The sequence below is a fragment of the Cebus imitator genome, unplaced genomic scaffold, assembly GCF_001604975.1.
Source record: "Cebus imitator isolate Cc_AM_T3 unplaced genomic scaffold, Cebus_imitator-1.0 Scaffold137, whole genome shotgun sequence".
In the NCBI taxonomy this organism is placed as follows: domain Eukaryota; kingdom Metazoa; phylum Chordata; class Mammalia; order Primates; family Cebidae; genus Cebus; species Cebus imitator.
Genome location: NW_016107452.1, coordinates 3,413,948 through 3,433,041, shown reverse-complemented (window position 1 = coordinate 3,433,041; position 19,094 = coordinate 3,413,948). Strand labels below are relative to the sequence as shown.

General features: G+C 40.1%; 1 protein-coding gene and 1 long non-coding RNA gene across 3 annotated transcripts in view; one reads left to right on the top strand and one right to left on the bottom strand.

Annotated features, from left to right (window-relative positions):
• Window positions 1-5,846: 5,846 nt before the first annotated feature.
• DYNLRB2 (dynein light chain roadblock-type 2) lies at window positions 5,847-15,279 on the bottom strand. The gene is made up of 4 exons (XM_017541851.2): window positions 15,158-15,279; window positions 12,916-12,991; window positions 6,966-7,133; window positions 5,847-6,092 (listed from the first exon to the last, which is right to left on the bottom strand). Exons 1-4 carry the CDS (start codon window positions 15,158-15,160, stop codon window positions 6,049-6,051), a joined length of 291 nt encoding a protein of 96 aa, XP_017397340.1. The 5' UTR covers window positions 15,161-15,279; the 3' UTR covers window positions 5,847-6,048.
• A 39-nt stretch (window positions 15,280-15,318) lies between these two features.
• The window catches only part of LOC119473180, a 79,087-nt gene continuing 75,311 nt past the window's right edge, over window positions 15,319-19,094 (top strand). Inside the window, exons 1-2 of one of the 2 annotated variants that reach the window (XR_005202386.1) lie at window positions 15,319-15,618; window positions 16,631-16,762. This is a non-coding gene — a long non-coding RNA (uncharacterized LOC119473180). The remainder of the gene's footprint in view (window positions 15,619-16,630; window positions 16,763-19,094) is intronic. The other variant, XR_005202385.1, reaches the window with a different exon arrangement.

The following is a 19,094-nucleotide window of genomic DNA, read 5'->3' as shown; positions in this document are numbered from 1 at the left end:
TAAGACCTCATAGAATTCAAGTGCCAAAATGCAGCTGAGGACCCAGAAAACTGCAGGGAGCCCCTGGAATGAACACTGTACCTCTTGTTCTGTGTTACAGTGCATGTCTGCAGCATTCTTTCCTTCTCAGAACTGGCTTTCTCTGTCACTCCCATGTAGAACACATGGCTACCCCTGACACCTGTGTTTTTGTGCATAGGTCGAGCCACATGAAAAATTTCTCTCTGTTTTCCAAATCCAAACACTAAGGAAACATCTCTCACTGGCCTCAACTGGACTACGTCTTTACTACTGACCAACCTGATGAAATTGCATTTGGATATTAAACATCAATATGAATTCCAGTTGGGAATGTGAAATGCTAACCAACTGACAAGGAAAGGGATTACACAGAATTGTGCACCTAACAGGATCACCACTCCATAAACCTATTAATATTTACAATGAAAGATGAGAAGAGTCCACAGTGAGATGCATTAAATGGCTTGTGTTGTGGTAAACTTGTATTTTGCCGCTATTGCTATTATTAACAACAGTAATTGGCCTCTATGCTGTCCTGTATAGTTCAGAAATCAAGCCCGCTGTGGGTGGACATTCTTCACATTTGTAGACAGGAAAACTGATGTTCAAAGTTGTTGGCCTTGCTAATACGTCATAGAGTCAGACTCCAGCTCACATACTCTCTCACCTGTATGATATTATGTGTCAAGTTGCAAAGCTGACCAAACAGGGAGAATTTTAAGATCAACTCTGCATGTGGCAGGAGTGTTCCAGGCTGGTGACATCTGTACAGGGAGTCCTGGAACTATATATGCTGAAGGGAAGTACGGAGTGGAGGTTTCCTGGGGTAGGATGCCAGGAGGAAGTAAGAAGATTCAGTGTTCTCTTCTATGGGTTCAAGGAATGGCTGGGTGCCTGGCTAACCCTTAAAGTCAAATCTTGCATAAGAAACATACCAGAAAAGAGTTGCTAACCTTAAGTAGTCCAAACTGCTCTGGGAATACCTGAGTTTCCTTTATTAGAGATGCTTTTGTATTATGGGAGCCCCCTAGCCCCATGATTCTCAGGATTTGAGAGACCAACTTATCTTTTGTAAGGCCCCTATTAAAGATGTTATACCTCTCTGAATGCTCTCTTATGCCCCACATATAATCCATGTTTTCTTGCCTTTTTGTTTGTTTATTTGTTTGTTTTGAGATGGAGTTTTGCTTTTTCGCCCAGGCTGGAGTCCTGTGGCACAATCTCAGCTCAATGCAACCTCCGCCTCCTGAGTTCAAATGATTCTCCTGCCTTGGCCTCCTGAGTAGCTGGGATTATAGGCGCCCACCACCATGGCTAGCTAATTTTTGTATTTTTAGTAGAGATGGGGTTTCACCATGTTGGCCAGGCTGATAATTCCCGAACTCAGGTGATCCACCTGCCTTAGCCTCCCAAAGTGCTGGGATTATAGGTGTGAGCCACTGCGCCCAGCCTTTCTGGTCTTTCTGTCAACAAAGAATGTAAGAACAAATATTGGTTGAATGAATATCTATAGGCAATTCACCTACACATGCGATAGTTTCCGTTTGAAGGACGTTATTTTCTAACATCAAAAGAGTGAAGATATTTTGCCCCATAACAAACAGAAATTGGGGATAATTGTAATTTTTCAAAGACCAAGAAGGGAGACAAAATATCCAGCCTTAGTCTATAGCAATTTTGGCTTTAGAACAGAAGAGGTAATGTAAAAGTAAAAGGGTCTGCAGGAGGCACCGCTCTAGAGATCTAGGGGGGTTCCCACCCGTCCTCTACTGGGATAGTCCCGCTGTTCAGAGATGAAGATTTGGGAGCTCATAATGCTAATGATGTATAAATTCATTTTCATCTATTTTATTAAACTGGCCTTTCCGGGTTCATTATCATTAATATTTATGGTTGGAATATGTTCCTCCAGAGACTCTGCAACTAGCTCTTCTATTGTTCAGGTAAAATTTATAGCAAGTTAGACTAAGAGGGAGTACTGCATGAGCCCAGGCTTGCACTTCCCATAGGAATTGAAAGCTTTACTGATGGTTTTGGATGGGTGTGAATCTTCAGTCTATAGGTCCAGCCATCTTTTAGATATAGGTCATTAACTATGCTTTTATGAATCCAAGAGGGAATATAAAGTTATACGTGCCAGAAGGCAGAGAGGTGTGGTGCAAATGTCCCGAGATCACATCCTCCTTCATTGTAACTGGCTCTGGCAAATTCTTCCATTTGCTGCCACAGTCTCTGCCCCAACAAAGCATCACGGTTTCCTCTGGATGCAAAGGTACAGGCAGGACTGTATAGCAACAACTGTGAGTTTCCTGCCTAGTGGGGTGGAAGTGTGTTCCTCCCCTGAAGAGCCCACATAGAGCTCTGGCACTTGCAGCAGTACCATCTGCACCTGCCAGAGATTTCACGCTGCTATGTTGCAAATAGGGCTTGAAATTTCTGGCTGGGTCAGGAGGAAGGAAGTGGCTTGACCACTCAGCCATGCATCTGATGACAAGCTCTGGGTGGGCAGGAAACTATGGGAATAAGACAGATTTGGGTATTAGAATCAAATGTTACTTCTGGTACACTTTAAAACAATGTGCTATTCTGGGCCTCCTCAAAACAATTTTTGGGGATGGTATGGAGGGGTCTCACAAGGGTATGAGCCCCTGAAAATGTCATGCCAGTTCCATAGGCATGGCCAGAGCAATGCAAGTTCACATCCCTGATGTCTTAAAGACACCTGACAGCAGGCTCAGGTGAACTCCTCCCCTGTAAAACCAAAGGGTCAGAGAGATGATCTGTAGGGTTCTTTCCAGGCCTGAAAGTTTGTGACTCAAAAAAGAATGGATTTCCCTTCATTAGTATACTTCCTGGTTATTTGGATTCTAGCAAGATCTTGTTTATGTTGGAAATTGTTAGCAGATGCTGAAGCTGTCCAGGTCTGAGTGAGTACTATGGTACTCAGGCTTCACTGGGCTTAAGGAACAGATTGTGATGAAGGCAGTCATTCACCTGTGATGAAGACCAACCCTGCAGCTTCATTTCCTGTCATTACAGACTGTGTCTGGGCCCAGTCAGGAGGGGCTTATAGGGAATGGGTGCAGGCAGCACTAGGGTCTCTAGGGAGAGCAAGTACAAATTGGATACCACCTAGAGGTTGAGAAGTGGAGAATAAGTTCTTAAAACAGCTAAAAAATGAAAGAGACGTGACAACAAAGTGCAAGGTATGACCCTTGATAGGCTCTTAGATTAAAAAAAAAAATTGACCACTGGGTCAATTTGAATATGATTGCATGTGATGTGATATTATTGCATTAACATTAAATTTCTTAAGTATGAAATTGGTGTGGTGGTTATATAAGAGGATGGTTTAATTTTGGAGAAATACCTGCTATTATAGTATCTGCAACTTTTATATGCCATGTGTGTGTGCACATCTGTATCTGTTTATATATAATATATACTTTGAGAGATGAAGCAAATATCATAAAATATTAACGGTTTGTGAATGTATGTGAAGCTTGCATGGGTGTTCCTTGTGCTATTCTTTCTAATCTTCCCTAAGTCTGAAGTCTTTTAAAATAAAAAGTATGAGAAAATGGCCCCAAAGTCAGCTATGTGCCATAGCATAGCTTCTCTATCCTACAATCCTTCTGGGTTTATTCATCCCACAAGGCAAGGCGGACACACTCCTGATACACTTTAGGCTCACTGCCTTATTTGCTCTCTTCTCTCTGAAGACAGAGTCAGCAACCTCCTTAAAATTGTGTGACTTGTTGACGTAAGGAATTCAGGATTGTCCCTAAAACTCATGTCTGTGTCTTGGGCTGCTCCTCCTCACCACCCAAGTAAGAGCCATTTTTGAGTGATGGCAACAATGTCGGCAAAAGCAAACATGTGTTGAATATTCACTGTGTGCCAGGCGTTTTATCTGCATCAGCTCACCTGATTCTCATCAACAAACCTGGGTTCAGTTCTCTTATCACCCTGTTTTACAAATTAGACTATGAGACTCCTACTGCTGACAAGCAGCAGAGCCAGAATTTGAAGATTCCAGGGCCAGTGACCCCAAAACCTTCATTCCTGACCACAATTGAGCATGTCTTGGCCTGCAGCTGCATTGCAACTACCTGGAGAACTTTTGCAAAACATACATGTGCGGGCTCTGCTCCCAGGAGCACTGAGTCATGCAGTGGGGCTCAGACATCTGTTGCATGCATAGCTTTGGCTGTTTGTCTTTAGACTCCCTTCTCTGTCAGCCTTGGGTAAGTTTTATCCATGGCCTGTCTCCTCTCCCATCGCCACTTGAGAGAGTAAGTCCCTTTCACCTTAGGGATTTGGTGTGGCTCTTTCTTCTGCTGATACACCATCTGTCTGGGTAGCCTATGACAGCCTCACAGGGTGCAAGTTGGGGCCAGTGCTGTGGCTGAACTAATAAATTTACCAGGCATCACTGTCACACTTGGCTTGATGTGGAGCTGTGGCAGGAACTCAGGTCAAAGTGCCTGTGGCCCCCTGAATTGGGCAACCTTTGCCTCCTGACGGTCTTCTGGGGAAGGAAGACAGAGGTGCAAGGAGGAGCACGCTTCAGCTGTATCTGTAATGTTTCATTGCTTATTTTTTGGATGAATCTCAAGAGAATTATGTGGGGGAAAAAGTCAATCCCTAAAGGTTATGTACTGTGTTATTCCACTTACCATTTTTTTTGTTTTTTTTTTTTTTTGTTTTTGAGACGAAGTCTCACTCTGTTGCTCAGGCTGGACTGAAGTGGTGTAATCTCAGCTCACTGCAACCTCCACCTCCCATGTTCAAGTGATTCTCCTACCTCAGCCTTCCAAGTAGCTGGGATTACAGGCAAGCATCACCACATCTGGCTAATTTTTGTATTTTTAGCAGAGATGGGGTTTCACCATGTTGGCCAGGCTGGTCTCTAACTCCTGACCTCAGGTGATTTTCTTGCCTCGGCCTCCCACAATGTTGGGATTACATGCGGGAGCCACCATGTCTGGCCTACATACCATTTTTGGTATTAAAAAATTATATAAATGGAGGACAGCTTAGTGACTGTCAGGAGTCAAAGGTTGGAAAGGGGTGCTACCAAAGGGCATCTGAGGAATCCTGCTAGGGATGGAAATATTCCGTATCTTGATTGAGTCACTGTCAATTTCCTGGTTGTGATACTGTCTGGAAGATGTTGCCACAGGGGGAAACTGTATAAAGGACACACAGAATCACTATATTATTTCTGGAATTTTCATATGAAACTTCAGTTAACTCAAAATGCAAGGTTTAGTTGGAAAAAAAGAGGATATAAAACAAATGTGGCAAAATATGAACATCAAAATATTAACATCCCTTTTGTATGGGTTTGGGGTGCATGGAAATCTTTTAGATTTGTTACATTATTTTCACGTTTTCTGAATGTTTGCAACATCCAGTAAAAATAAAACCTTCTGGAGTTATCTACTCAGCCTTCTATGTATGAAACCTTGCCTAAGACTCATTCCTGGTCCCCTCAGACTGGTGTGCTAGAAGCAGTAGTCAGAGGGATGGAAGAGCTGCTTAGGTTGGCACTGACCCCAGTGGGAACCATGATTCTGACTCCCTACCATCCTTACCTAACCTGGGAAACCATCAAACACTCTTTGAGTATTGGGCTTTCTACCCTCCTTATAGCCCCTACAATGCTGTACTGAATCTCCTTGGCATATCTCAGAAACGGGCGAAATTCCACTTTTGTACTTGATGACAGCTACTTCTAGAGTAAAAGAAGTTTCACAAGGAGCCCTGTCTTACTAGAATCCTTGGTTTTGTGTATTATAAGACAATAGAGACACATATATCAGAATTCATTTATTGTAACACTAAAGTACAACTTTACAATATCATCCAAAGGGACTAAACGAGATATGCAGAATAGTTTAAATGTAGAAACAGAAAAGAATGTTTCAAGGGTGAGTTAAATTGAAATCGAATTTTAATAATCATTAGAGAGTCAAGTGTTTCCAACCTGGTGTCAGCTGGACAACCTTGGCCATCGCAGGTCTATTCACATGGATTCTGAATGACGATCAGAAGATATTCCTTATCTATGGAGAGATGGACAAAATCAATTCACCCTTAATTTAAATCTAATCAAGGAATATTTCAAGTAGCCTGCTTTTCTCTTCAAAACATCACATGCACCTTGTGCAGACAGATGGTTTTCCACCTTGGCAGCACATCAGGGTGGAAAGGCTCACCCTGTTGAGCCTTTAGAAAATACCCATTTCCTAGGGCCCAGCCTCACAGATTCTGATTTCATTGGTTTGGGGTGAAGTCCCAGGAATGGAAACATTTTTAAAAAGTCCTCCAAGTGATTTACTGTGTAGCTAGGGTGAGGACACTGGTGTACAAAAAGCTTTATTTCGTTTATAGGCAATTCTGATTTGATGGATGTGCTATAGAGAAGTTGGTTCTAGATTAGATTTAGTAGCATAGGTCACTTTTTATAGTCATTTTGTAACATTGTAGCATAATTCCTTCAGGAAAAGAAGTGTTTCTGTGGCTGCTGTCTTCTGGTATACCTGGGGGATGTACTTTCCTCACAGGGAGGGTTTAAGAACCTGTAGGCCTTAGGTTCACTGCCGACTTTATCCCCAGGACAGGGAACATTTCTCCTGCTCCGCAGACAGTCTGTATGCTAAGTTTGCTGAAAATGACACCTACATTTTCTAAATTTTTTGATTAATAATAATTGCAAGTGGGCAAAATTCAACCTGTTCAAAGGTGGTCATGGGTCACATTAATTGCTAATTTCATACAATTTCTAGGTTGGGATTTTTACATTCAAACATCATTTTGTAATAGAATATTATGTTTCATATTGTACACTAAAATCTATACTCCCCATTCATAGAAACAAGGCTTTTATCTAGTAAAGCAGAAAGATGATTTAACTAGGAAATGAAATGCCAGATTACCTGGAGCTACCATGATTTCATGTTTCTTTGATCTAATCCTGAGAAAAGTCAGGTCGTTCTGAGGATCAATGTCACGAACTGTGCTCCTGGCTTTCATGGTCAGCTGGTGAAGGAGGCCTGCATATTGCACGGTTGTTGAGTTGTCCAAGGTTGTTCGGATGGGAATACCTATTAGGAGATTTAATTTTAGTAAATTTTTTTTTCTGATTAGAAAACTAATAGGTACATTGTGGAAGCACTGTAAAACACTGATAATTGTTAAGAGGAAGAAAAAGTGATGGCTTATTACTCTCTGGTAACAATTTTAGTTTAATTTCTTCCAATCTTTTTGTCTCTGTGTAGATTTTTAAGTATAGTGGTATGAAACTGGACTTACAAATCTGACTGTTGCTTTTTTCTTCATTTAAATTATAATATACAAGTTGTCCTTGTTGATAATGTTGTCAACATTTTTTTTAGTAACTGCATACTTTACTATTTTATGGACAAATAATCAATCTCCTATCGTTTGGTCATTTGGTACCTTATTTTTTTATAGCTAATGGAGTGATGATGAACATTTTTGTGCACATATCTTTCAGAAGCTGTTAACTATTTCAGTACCAAGTTAATATATTTTTATATGAAATGCATTCCCCTGGGCATCATGTCGATAGTGAGTCTGCTTTGAAGTGTTTGATCTGTGACATGGTTCTTCCCTGAGGCCAGAACCAAAAAGGGATATCACTGCACATGCCAGAGGGTACATCAAAAGGGACTCCTCACACAGCATTTTGCAAACCTTAAATTGTATGTTAGAAAATGTGGTAATAAGGATACTGTAGTTTTACTGTGCATTCCCTGGTTTTCACTCATTTTTGGTTTAAACATTATTAAATTTGGCTACTTGTGTGCTCTATTGTTCTGTTACTTGAGTTTAAAACAGAAGCTGTTAACTGGAAAATTCTAGCCAGAAAAATATGCAAGTGTAATTCAATTCAGTTGAAATCAATCTAGCTCAACTCAGATCACCCAGCATTAATGCCTATTATGTACCAGGCACTGTGGTAGGTATTTTACATATATGGTATCTAATCAGAGATAGCCTTCATATTATTTTGAGAACTACCAGATAGCCATGGAATTCCAGGGACTGGATTTGCAAATATGCCTTGATTTTAGGAGGACATATGCAGGTGAATTTGGGATTGCTGTCAAATTCCTTAGGTATCCGTATTAAGGGCACTCAAGAAATGAGACTAATGTGGCTCCTGGTGTGCTTCAGAGAATGTAGCTCCAGAAACTATGAAACAAGATGAGTGCTTTCAAGACTGGCAGGGTGTTACGAACAGGATTTTACCAGGTTTTCATAAAAATCTTGAAAATCATCCATTTTGACTTTGAAATGACTGATTTCTCTTTCTTTCAAGATAACTGCTATGTTCAGAATGTTTTGCTACACAGTATGAGGATAACATTTACAGGAAAACCTATTCAATAATGAAAGTATCATAAAAACCTTGCTTATCTTTGTATGGTGATTTGTCGACCACTTTTTCCCTGGAAGGCAGTCAGCTGTCTTGCATACTTGAAGGTCACAAAGCATGGATCTTTAACATGGATCTTTAACAGGATATGAAAATGCAGCAAGCATGCAACCCTTGAAGGGAACTTTTTGACGAGCAGTTTTATTTTACATCCTAAGTATTGACTACCTACTAAGTAGCCAAACAAGAAATACAACCAGAATAAATTATTTAAAATGTAGATGACAGGATTATGAATCAGATGCTCAGGTCTATTTAGTTAGTCTGTTCATGATCCAAGTCAATAAATAAAACAGCTAGCTGTTTTGAATAATGAGTGTGCACGGTTGAAACACACGGAGATTTTCGTATCCACCACACACTCTTGAAAAAAATCCATCAACAAATGTTTATTGAACTCTTGCTTGGCACCATGTGAAGTAATTAAAAAATAATTTATTAAGAAGTAATCTTAGCACATGGCATGAAATTCACCCACTTCCCTTCTGAGAAACAACTGGTTTGTTAGGAGCCTTCCTGACACTCTAGGTCCACTCAAGAATGAAGGTGTTTGTATTCTTCATTTTAATGATACCATTCTGTATTCCGTACCTTGATTTTTAAATTTAATACTCTTTGGAAATTGATTCAGTACACGTAAGTCACTCATATTAGTGACTGAATAGCAGTCTGTTGAATGGATGTTTTGTAATACACTTAACATGTCCTACGGATGAGCATTTAGGCTGTTACCAGTCTTTGACTTTTGTAAACATTACAGAATATGTCCTTGGTCACCTCATTTCACATTTGTATGTGCAGGATAAATTCCTAAAGTGAAGCTCCTAGAACAAAGAACACGTGCATTCTAAAATCTGGTGGGACTACTTTAAAATATGTCTCTCCATGATCCTAGGAAAATGGCACCTATTATTTCAGTTTGTCATCTTTAACTGCACATTTGTGCTTCGGTTGATAGACTGTACTTCAAAACAAAAGGAAGTGGCTGGATGGCTGTTACAATCTAATGAAACTCACATGACAGATTGTTAGAAATGTCAGGAATAGTTAAAATTAAGAGTCTGTAGAAATCAGACTTATGTACATGAGAAAATATGATACATCTGACTGCCTGGGGGGCAGATATACATATTTTCCAGTATCTAATTCAATGATCAGTGTTGCAGTATTGTCAACAATGAATGGTTTTATAAAAGAGAAACCAACATTAACAAAAAATCTGCTCTAATCAAAACCTGCAGCATTGGGCTAAATTGGGAAGCCTACTTTACGGTCATCAGTAGGAAGTCTATGTTTCAATAGCAGTGAAACAGAAGGACTGACTATATTTAACATGGCCTATGATGATGGCTAAATGAGTAAGCATGGTAGAAGTCCAACCTAACCACAAATATAATCTGAAAATGTTAAAATGATTTGCCTAGAATTAGTAGACCAAAACCGCTAGTAGAAAAGAAGAATACATAAAACACCATCTCAGCTAAATATTTTGGTATTACATTTCATGGGGCTTCCCAAAGCTGCAAAGCTGCAAAGCTGCACTGTAATAAATGACGCTTTCATCTAAAATTCAGTAGGTTGTTGAAATTGAGTATTTTATTACATTCTGGTCACACAGCTTACACCATATGCTATTAATAAACATCCTTGTCATATACTCTGGTTATTAATAATCCAATCATAAAAATAAGCCCCTCATTTATATTTTAGGGAAAAAAAGGTTAATTTTCCTTTCAGGTAAAAAGTAAAAACTCTTAGGTACCCTGAAACCTTGAAAAGTGTCCTGAATCCTAATACAAAATTATTCTAGTAGAGGTTAATTACAAGTTAATGGGTATGGAAAATAGTATTTTGTTGCCTTCCGATAAGAGAAGTGTTAATTGAGGAACCTTAGGAAAATAAAGTGAAAATCACTTTTCATATCACTACTCAGGGTGCTCACTATAACATATCCCTACTCTTCCTTCCCTATTTATTTGAAGTGTTTGTGTGCACCTGGCCATAGATAGGCTAGGAAGGCGCTGGTGACTGCTTTGTTCTGTTTTTTTTTTCATCTAATATTGTGAGTAGTTTCCCATGATAGTAAGTATTCTTTAACCTTTTAAATAGAGTAATGTTCATCAAGTAAATATTACAGTTACTTAAAAAATTCCTCTACTGTTAGGATATATTTACTTATTTGTTCTGTTTATTTATTTATTGCTATTATATATGATGCCTCAGTGAGTGTCCTCATACCTAAATATTTTCTTCATCATTGTTTAGGATAAATTGCTAGGAGTAAAATTATAGATCAGAGGGGTGAATATTTTTCAGACATTTGATGCATATCACCTGCTTTAGATCTTCCAAAGAATCGCATTAGATGAGTGGTTCTGGGTGTCACAGGTGAATGCACCTTTACAGGGTCGAAAAGTGTCCCCCCATTCTCCCCAAATCCCCAAATTCAAGTCCAATAAAACCTCAGAAGGTGACCTTATTTGGAAACAGGGTCTTTGCAGATGTCATTAGTTAAGATGAGGTCACACTGGATTCGGGTAGACCCTAATCCAATAACTGGGATTCTTATAGCAAAACAGACAAAGACATACAAGGAGGAGAATGCCAATGTGATGAGGGAGGTGGAGACCAGAGTGAGTGTCTATAGGCCAGGAAACACTAAAGATTGACAACTACCAGAAACTAGGAAGAGGCAAGGAATGATCCTCCCTTAGTCTGCAGAGAGCATGAGCCTGCGGACATCTTGATTTCAGCTTCTAACCTCCAGAACTGAAAGAATACGTTTTTTTTTTTTTTTTTTTTTTTGAGACGGAGTTTCACTCTTGTTACCCAGGCTGGAGTGCAATGGCGCGATCTCGGCTCACCGGAACCTCCGCCTCCTGGGTTCAGGCAATTCTCCTGCCTCAGCCTCCTGAGTAGCTGGGATTACAGGCACGCGCCACCATGCCCAGCTAATTTTTTTGTATTTTTAGTAGAGACGGGGTTTCACCATGTTGACCAGGATGGTCTCGATCTCTTGACCTCGTGATCCACCCGCCTCGGCCTCCCAAAGTGCTGGGATTACAGGCTTGAGCCACCGCGCCCGGCCAAGAATACGTTTTTGTTGTTTTAAGTTGCCAGGCATGTTTTAGTTTATTACTGCAGCCAAAGGAAACTAACACAGCATCTCTATGAAATCACGTAGATGGCTCATCTTTGAGGCTGTGGCAGAGCGTATGAAAATACCTGGAAATAATATCAACACAACCAGATCCACATACTAGGGCTGGAATGCTTCCTGGAAATATTCTGCTTCGTTCTTGACTTACCTTTAAGGCAAATCTTATATCCTCTTTTCCCTCTGATTATTCAAGCTAGATAAATTTATTATGTTCTATTATCTCTCTTACTCATTTGGCCTTGAGTTACTTGTTATTTTAGAAAACAAATGTTTTATCCATATAAATGAATTGAAAATCCCCACATTCTCATAACTATTTAATTACTATTAAGTGTTGGGTATTATGCCAAGCATTCGACAATTATTACCTCATTTAATTATCAAAACCACCAGTAAAGTAGGTTATTGTCCATTCTTAGTGGTAAGGAATCGTAGTTCAGAATTTAAGCAGACTTTCGGTTAGTAGTTGCTCAATAAATATTTACTGATGGATTTTTCAAAGTGGTGAGACAGTAATATGCCAATTCCATGGGTGCACCACAAAATATGTAAAGTAGCTACTCTTAGTTTAACTAATGCTCTGGAGTTTCTGTTACCTCTTGCCCTTACACATGCCTGAATTAGCAATGAAACCAGCAGGAACTCTTAAGAGGTTGCCACCATAGCTGAGCATGTAGCAATGTGCCATAGAAAATTCAATGTGAATTCTTAACAAGGATTGTGCAGCAAGAGCAAGTTTTGGTAAGTCTACAGATTTCATAGTTGGAAGTGTATAGGCCCTTCTTATACTATATCCACAAAGACTATATCATAAACGATATAATTAATTCTCAAAAGATTTTTAAGTAAAATATGTTCAAGGAACAAGTTTCATTTAAAATAAAGACTGAAATTCTGGAAGGTTCATAATGTTGAAACAAAACTACCAACAAGGATATTCTATCTTCTATATGGTTTTATTGGCACTTCTGAAATGTTGGAAGAGAATTACCAACGCTTTAAAAAGTAAACACTGTATAGTGCTTCTTAGGAGTATATAAACATTTTTAGACATGTCTTATTCATATTTATGACCCTAGATCTTAGCAGAGTGTTTGGCATATAACAGATACTCGATAGATGTTTGGTAAGTGAATGCCAGAGGTAAAATATATAAGTATATTTTTGATGTCAAATTTGAAGATGTTTGTCGTAAGGATTAACACAGCAAACAGGTTCCTGGTTGGCTTCTGCATGTCAAGAAGACAGCCTGTGATATATTTACCTTCTGCATTTACAACCATAGTTCCAATAACCCCTTTATGGCTCTGGATCCTCTTTAAGGTTTCCTCCACCTCTGCCTGAAAGAGACCAGAAAGATCATTAACCAAAAGGGCTCTTGTGGTAAATCCAACCCTAATGAGAATAATGTTTGGAAAGATACCTACTCCGCTGTCTCCTTAACCTAAGGTGCCAGGTGTGATAATCTCAGCTTTCTGAAAGACAGCTTGGAAACTGTCAAGTCCCACATACATAGCTATATAAGACCTCCTGCATACAATCCTGACAAATCTCTTGGCTTTAACCCTTGTAGAGACAGAGAGCTTACTGCTTCACAGGAATTCACTCAATTTTTATGTTTCTATTTGTTAGAAAAGTATTCTTTACGTTGCACAGAAATTTGTCTCAGATTATCTTTCATTCATTGATCTCTTAGTATTCACATGAAAATTCCTTTTCTACATTATAGTGCTTTAAATATTTATAGAGCTATATCATGGCCTCCCTCTGTCGAAAAGTAGTCCTTATTGAGAAATCTTATTTTCATTAATGTGACCTAATCAGGAGTTCAGATGATTAAATTTAGAGGATATTCTATAAAAACAACGTATTCCAGGATTCTAGGATTTCTTTGATAACTATAGCTTGCAACTCAGTGCAAGCTGAATGTTCAACCATTAATAATTATTCTGGAATCTATTATTGTGTTTTAAACTCATTCTGAACCTTATCTGTGGACTATATTTTGTTTTCTTCCCCTCTAGAAAAGTCAAAGTCAAGAACAATCTTTTCCAAATCTATAAATTGTTCATGACTGAGCAATCACTGGATATTCTGAATTCAAACAGTATTCTGCAAATTCTCTTGATGAGAGTTTGCTATATTCTTTTTTTTCCTCAATATTACACAGGTGAACATTACGTTACTTCAAGACAGTTTTCCTTTGCATGTGATACGGGCATGAGCACTCATTTCCTCTATCATAGCCAGTGTTTCCTTAACTTTAGGCATTTGTGTACTAGATTCATGATTTTTGCCATTATGAGCGTCATGTATATTATTTATCTGGGTGTTCTTTAAATTATCTCCCTGCTAAAAGCTTTAATAAATGCATTTTAAGAGGAAACCATATATCACTATCACAAATGGAAACCTGATGTTATTCATCATAAATCGAAATAACTGTAAAACAAAATGAACAAAATGGAGAGACAGTATTATCATTAAATTTTACTGCAATGAAAGCTCGGAGCCTGAGGTCTCCTCTTAGGATGAAAAAATTGAAATTACCAAATGACAGTGGTATTAAGAATATAATAGTAACAGAAATTTTCTCCTGTATGTAGTCGGAAGGTTGAACAAAGTGTAAGAGGAATAACTTTCTCAAGATATGATTCACTCATAGTTAGCATTTCTGGGCCATTTTATATAGCAAAGAATGTTTGCATCCCACTTTGAGAAACCCTGCACTAAACTGTAAGATGTGAACAGGGGATCAGTAACTTACTGCATTTTGGGAAATCTTTAGGATGATGCCCACAGTTTCTTACAGCCACTCTGTCCTCATTTGTCTTTCTCTCTGCTGCGTATCTTCCAAACTCCTGTCTTTTCTCTCCCTGGCCTATTTCTCCACCCAATTGTTTCTCTTCTTAGGATTTCTGATTCCTCCTAGTATAATTTCTTAATCCCCATCTCATTCCTCTCTTAACGCCCTTTGCTTTCCACAGTTTCTACTTCTTTTTTCTTACCATTTTTCTTTTGGTGGGGGGAGGAGTCTCCCATCCCTTCTTTCCTTTTTCATTATTTCCCTTTCTTCTTTTTCAGTATCTTCCCTTTTCACCCTTCCATTCCCTTGCTCTTGCTTTCCCATCTCCTCCTTGTTTCTAAGAGTATCTGATTCTCTTCTCCATCTCGGCCTCCTGCCCCATCTTTAGAAACTTTCCTGGCTCCCCGGATTTCTCACTCCCCCAAGCATTTTTGATCCTCTCGATATCTCTCTTCCCTTTCTCAACATCACCCCTCCCCAGGTACCAGCCCCGCGAAATCAACTCCCAAGACAGCTTCCACTCATCTAGACATCTTTCCCCTTTCCAAAGTCTCCCTCTCGCCCCTCCAAGAAGATCCTGGAGCCACCAGCTTCTACCGCAGCCCCGGGACCCGGGTGGGCCCCAGAGGCTGGGTAGCAAAGGTCTTTGCCGGTCGGCGTCCTTAGAGCGGCGGGGCGTGGACGGAGACCCCAGATTTACCATCGCGCAGGCTGCGAGACTCTGGGTTCACGCCGGCGCCACAGCCTCCCGGGATGTCAACAACGCTACCAGCCGTTGCTAGGAGACAAAGGAGGAAGTGGCCCCCGGAAGTGTAGGGGCCGCGCCTGCGCGCTTGTGGGTCGACGCTTCCGCCCTGATCGTAGTCCTGATGCCTCCAGGCCGCCGTAGGTGAAGGTTCACGGAAGCGGCCAGCAGGCGCTCACCTGAGGTTCGCCCAAGCCTGTGGCGGTGGGGCCTGGGACGGAAGATATGAGCAGGCCGGGCCCCTGGCCTGTGTTCGTCCATTTATTCATTCCTTGAGGGACGAATTAATGTAATAGCCACTCATTCGTTCAAGAACTGCTTATTCACCACCCACCAGTTGCCAGGGAGACGGACAAAATGCACCAATCGAAGCAGTAATGTCCACGTGTGGTACTTGCCCTGGAGCAAGTAAGCAGGTGACAGGGCCATCTCATTCCGGGATTGGGCTGCCGTAGGGGTTTGGCGATAATCTCAGCTGCCTGTGACTGTCCATTAGTACTGCCCTGTGCAGGGCTGATAATGTTCGCTCCTCTCCCAATAGTTTTTATATTGAAGAAAAATATATCACAGCATCAGATAGTACAACTCTATGTACTTACAAAAATATTAATTTATATCTACCTAGTCCCAGATCAGTAGAGTAAGCAACGTTTCACATTTTGTGTTCTCACCTAGTTATAGCACCCCCTTCCTGTTCTCAACTCCGTTGAAGCGTTGCCCCTTGGTAGTATTTCTGTTGCTTGTTAGTATCTATTAGGATATGTATTTTTGCCATTTTAAAAATCAACAGTTGTGAGTTACTAAAAAATTGCAAGTGGTTCAAGAATTCCAAAGGTTACTGGAATTCTTTTGCCACAGAAGAGTGTTTCACTAGGTATTTGAGGAACTGATGGAGGAAACACGGTAGGGATCAGTTAGGAGTGGTCAGAAGTCACTTGACCTTTTGAACAGCATTGATGATATCCTTATAGCTTGGGAGTAAAAGAGCCACTATGAAGAAGCACAGCAGGAAAATTTTATGGCTGGAGTCGTGTTATGACTCCCTGAGGTTAAAGGGGGACAAATACTGATTACAAAATACAAGCTGTAAGTTGGTAATGCATCTTCATAGGGACTATGCCATAACAACCTCTTGTAATACGAATTCTGTTTGTGCATCTGTTTCCAGAAAGTAGTCTCACACTCAACGAGGCATGCATTGTACTAGGAAAGTCAACTGGATTCTGAATGGGCCATGTTAGGGATGCCCTGGGACAGTTTTGAACTCTTTGGTGGTTTTGGCCTCAATGATCCATTTCAACTTCAAATCTGTCACTTTATGATATTAAGTACAGAAACACTCTGAGAAGCTGTAGTTCTGCTCTAATTTTTGTTGAGGCGTGGGTGATTCTGATCACTGTAATTCTCTCCTTCCCCCCCCCTCCCAAGACATTTATATGTCTCAGAAAGCCAGTTCACTATGAATAGCCAAAGAATCCCACCTGACACTCAATACCTGGTACTCCAACTAACATGATTTGGAAAGGACTGCTAGAGCTGTGGGGAATTAGTCTGAGTCTTGTGTGTGCATGTGTGTATTTGTGTGTCTTTGCATGCATGTGTGTACATGTTGGGCTCTTACCTGATTGACTGTATCTCCCATTTTGCAGTAATACAAATATAGGTCTTTACAGAACTATTGACTGAGTTGAATGAAGACTGATTCTTGGGCTCTCTGGGTGTTTCTGATCAATGAGATTCCTACTTTCGTGTGTAGCCATTTGTTTTCTTACAGAAATCAGTGACAGTGTACCATGTCTGTTATGTCAATCAACTTTAATGAAGGAACCAACTGCATATGCATGGAGTGTGAATTTCCTCCTTTCTGGAGTCAGGATGTCAAGCTCATTCAATAGCTGACAGCTGTAATTAGAGCAAAGAACGATTCTAGCATAAAACGCACTGACAGGAGAACCCAACTGCTGAAAAAGAAATAAGAAGTAGCCAAACTGACTTTCAACCAACAGTCAATTTTGACTCTGTGCACAGGAAATCAATGAGGAGAACTCGAGCCATATTCCCCCTATCAGTTTTTCACTTTTAATTATTCTTTGGAGGTAGCTTCGTTTAATTTTCGTGCCTTTTTTTGGATCTATAATGAATGTCCAGAGCTGTGCATTATAAAATGTCTTTGTAATATCTGACATGTTTCCCACTCCATCCTCAATATATGTGAATTCCCCTTTTACCCTCTCCTCCTTCTCCCATCCCATTAGACTTTCTTTTGACTCACAGTAAGTGCTAAATAACTTTGAACTCAAGTGAAAATATTAATGAATAATACTTTTTGCAATTACTCGGACTTAACCCCAAAAGTGATACATGCGAAACCAAGTCCACTGTTTTTCACATATGATTTTGTTAGAACGAGATGATTTTCTTCTGGGTGTCTCTCTTTCTCTTTGATAATTTGCTTCTGCTTTCTGGTTAGCTTGAAGAAATCCAGGTAACGTAATGATCTTGAGTTATTTTCTTGGCATTTTCTATACCACCCCACATAGCTATTTTTGGCATTCCTGCCAGTTGGCAAATATTATGAACTGGGCAATGGAATAAATTTTGTGTCCATTTTCTCCTAAGATAAAGCATTGTCACTTAACAGAGCTTCTCCTAGTATTGTAGTTGTTTCCCTCTAGAAAATAGACACTATACTCTTCTAAAATGTCCACAGGCCAGGCATGGTGGATTACACCTGTAATCCCAGCGTTTTGGGAGCTGAGGCAGGATGATTGCTTAAGGCCAGGAGTTCAGGACCAGACTGGGTAACAAAGACATCATTTCTACTAGCATTTCAAAAAAAAAAAAAGGCATAGCGTTATATGCCTGTAGTCCCAGCTACTTGGGAGGCTGAGGGAAGAGGATCACTTGAGCCTGGGAGTTTGAGGTTGCAGTGAGCTACAATCATACCACTCTCTCCAGCCTGGGTGACAGAGTGAGACTTGTCTCAAATAAAAAAAAAATAGTATAATAAAATATAATAAGATAAAATACCTTTTAATACTAGGGCATAATTAGAAGATGCCAGTGATATCAATAAGTATTTTCTATAACCAACCCAATGTCATAGAAGTGCAGTATTATAGATTTAAATATTAGGACAAAGGCACCGTCTAGGGTGATTCCTTTCAGGACCTAAAAGTAATAGAAGTATTCACTTTCCTTAAGGGAATCTTCCCTGTTGGAATTAAATGGTTTCCTAGAGCACAGGATTTGAAGTTGTGTGCAGGTGGGGTTGACATTTCTAGGCATATTTCCTTGTATAGAATAAACAGATCATCAGCTTCTTCATTTATAAGGTAAGAAAGATAGTATCTACTTTAGAAGGCTGAGATGTGAGGTTTAAATGTTATGTGGTTAAAAATGTCTGGCTCATACCAGGTGACCAATGTGGATCATTTAACCTTGTTTCTTTCTTCTGTCTTTTCCTTTCTTTGGCCCATCTTTTTTCTTCCTTCCATTCTTTTCTTCCTCTCTCCCTCCTCATCTTTCGTCAAACCTTTCTTCCCCACTTCCTTCCCCTATTTCCTTCCTGTCTCCTTTCTTCACTATCCTTTCTTTAATCTTCTCTTTCTTTTTACCCTCCCTAGGAAAAATCTCCATAATTCATATTGTTGACATTCTCACTAAAGAACGTCTTTCCCGGGGCCGGGCGCGGTGGCTCAAGCCTGTAATCCCAGCACTTTGGGAGGCCGAGGTGGGTGGATCACGAGGTCAAGAGATCGAGACCATCCTGGTCAACATGGCGAAACCCCGTCTCTACTAAAATACAAAAAATTAGCTGGGCATGGTGGCGTATACCTGTAATCCCAGCTACCCAGGAGGCTGAGGCAGGAGAATTGCCTGAACCCGGGAG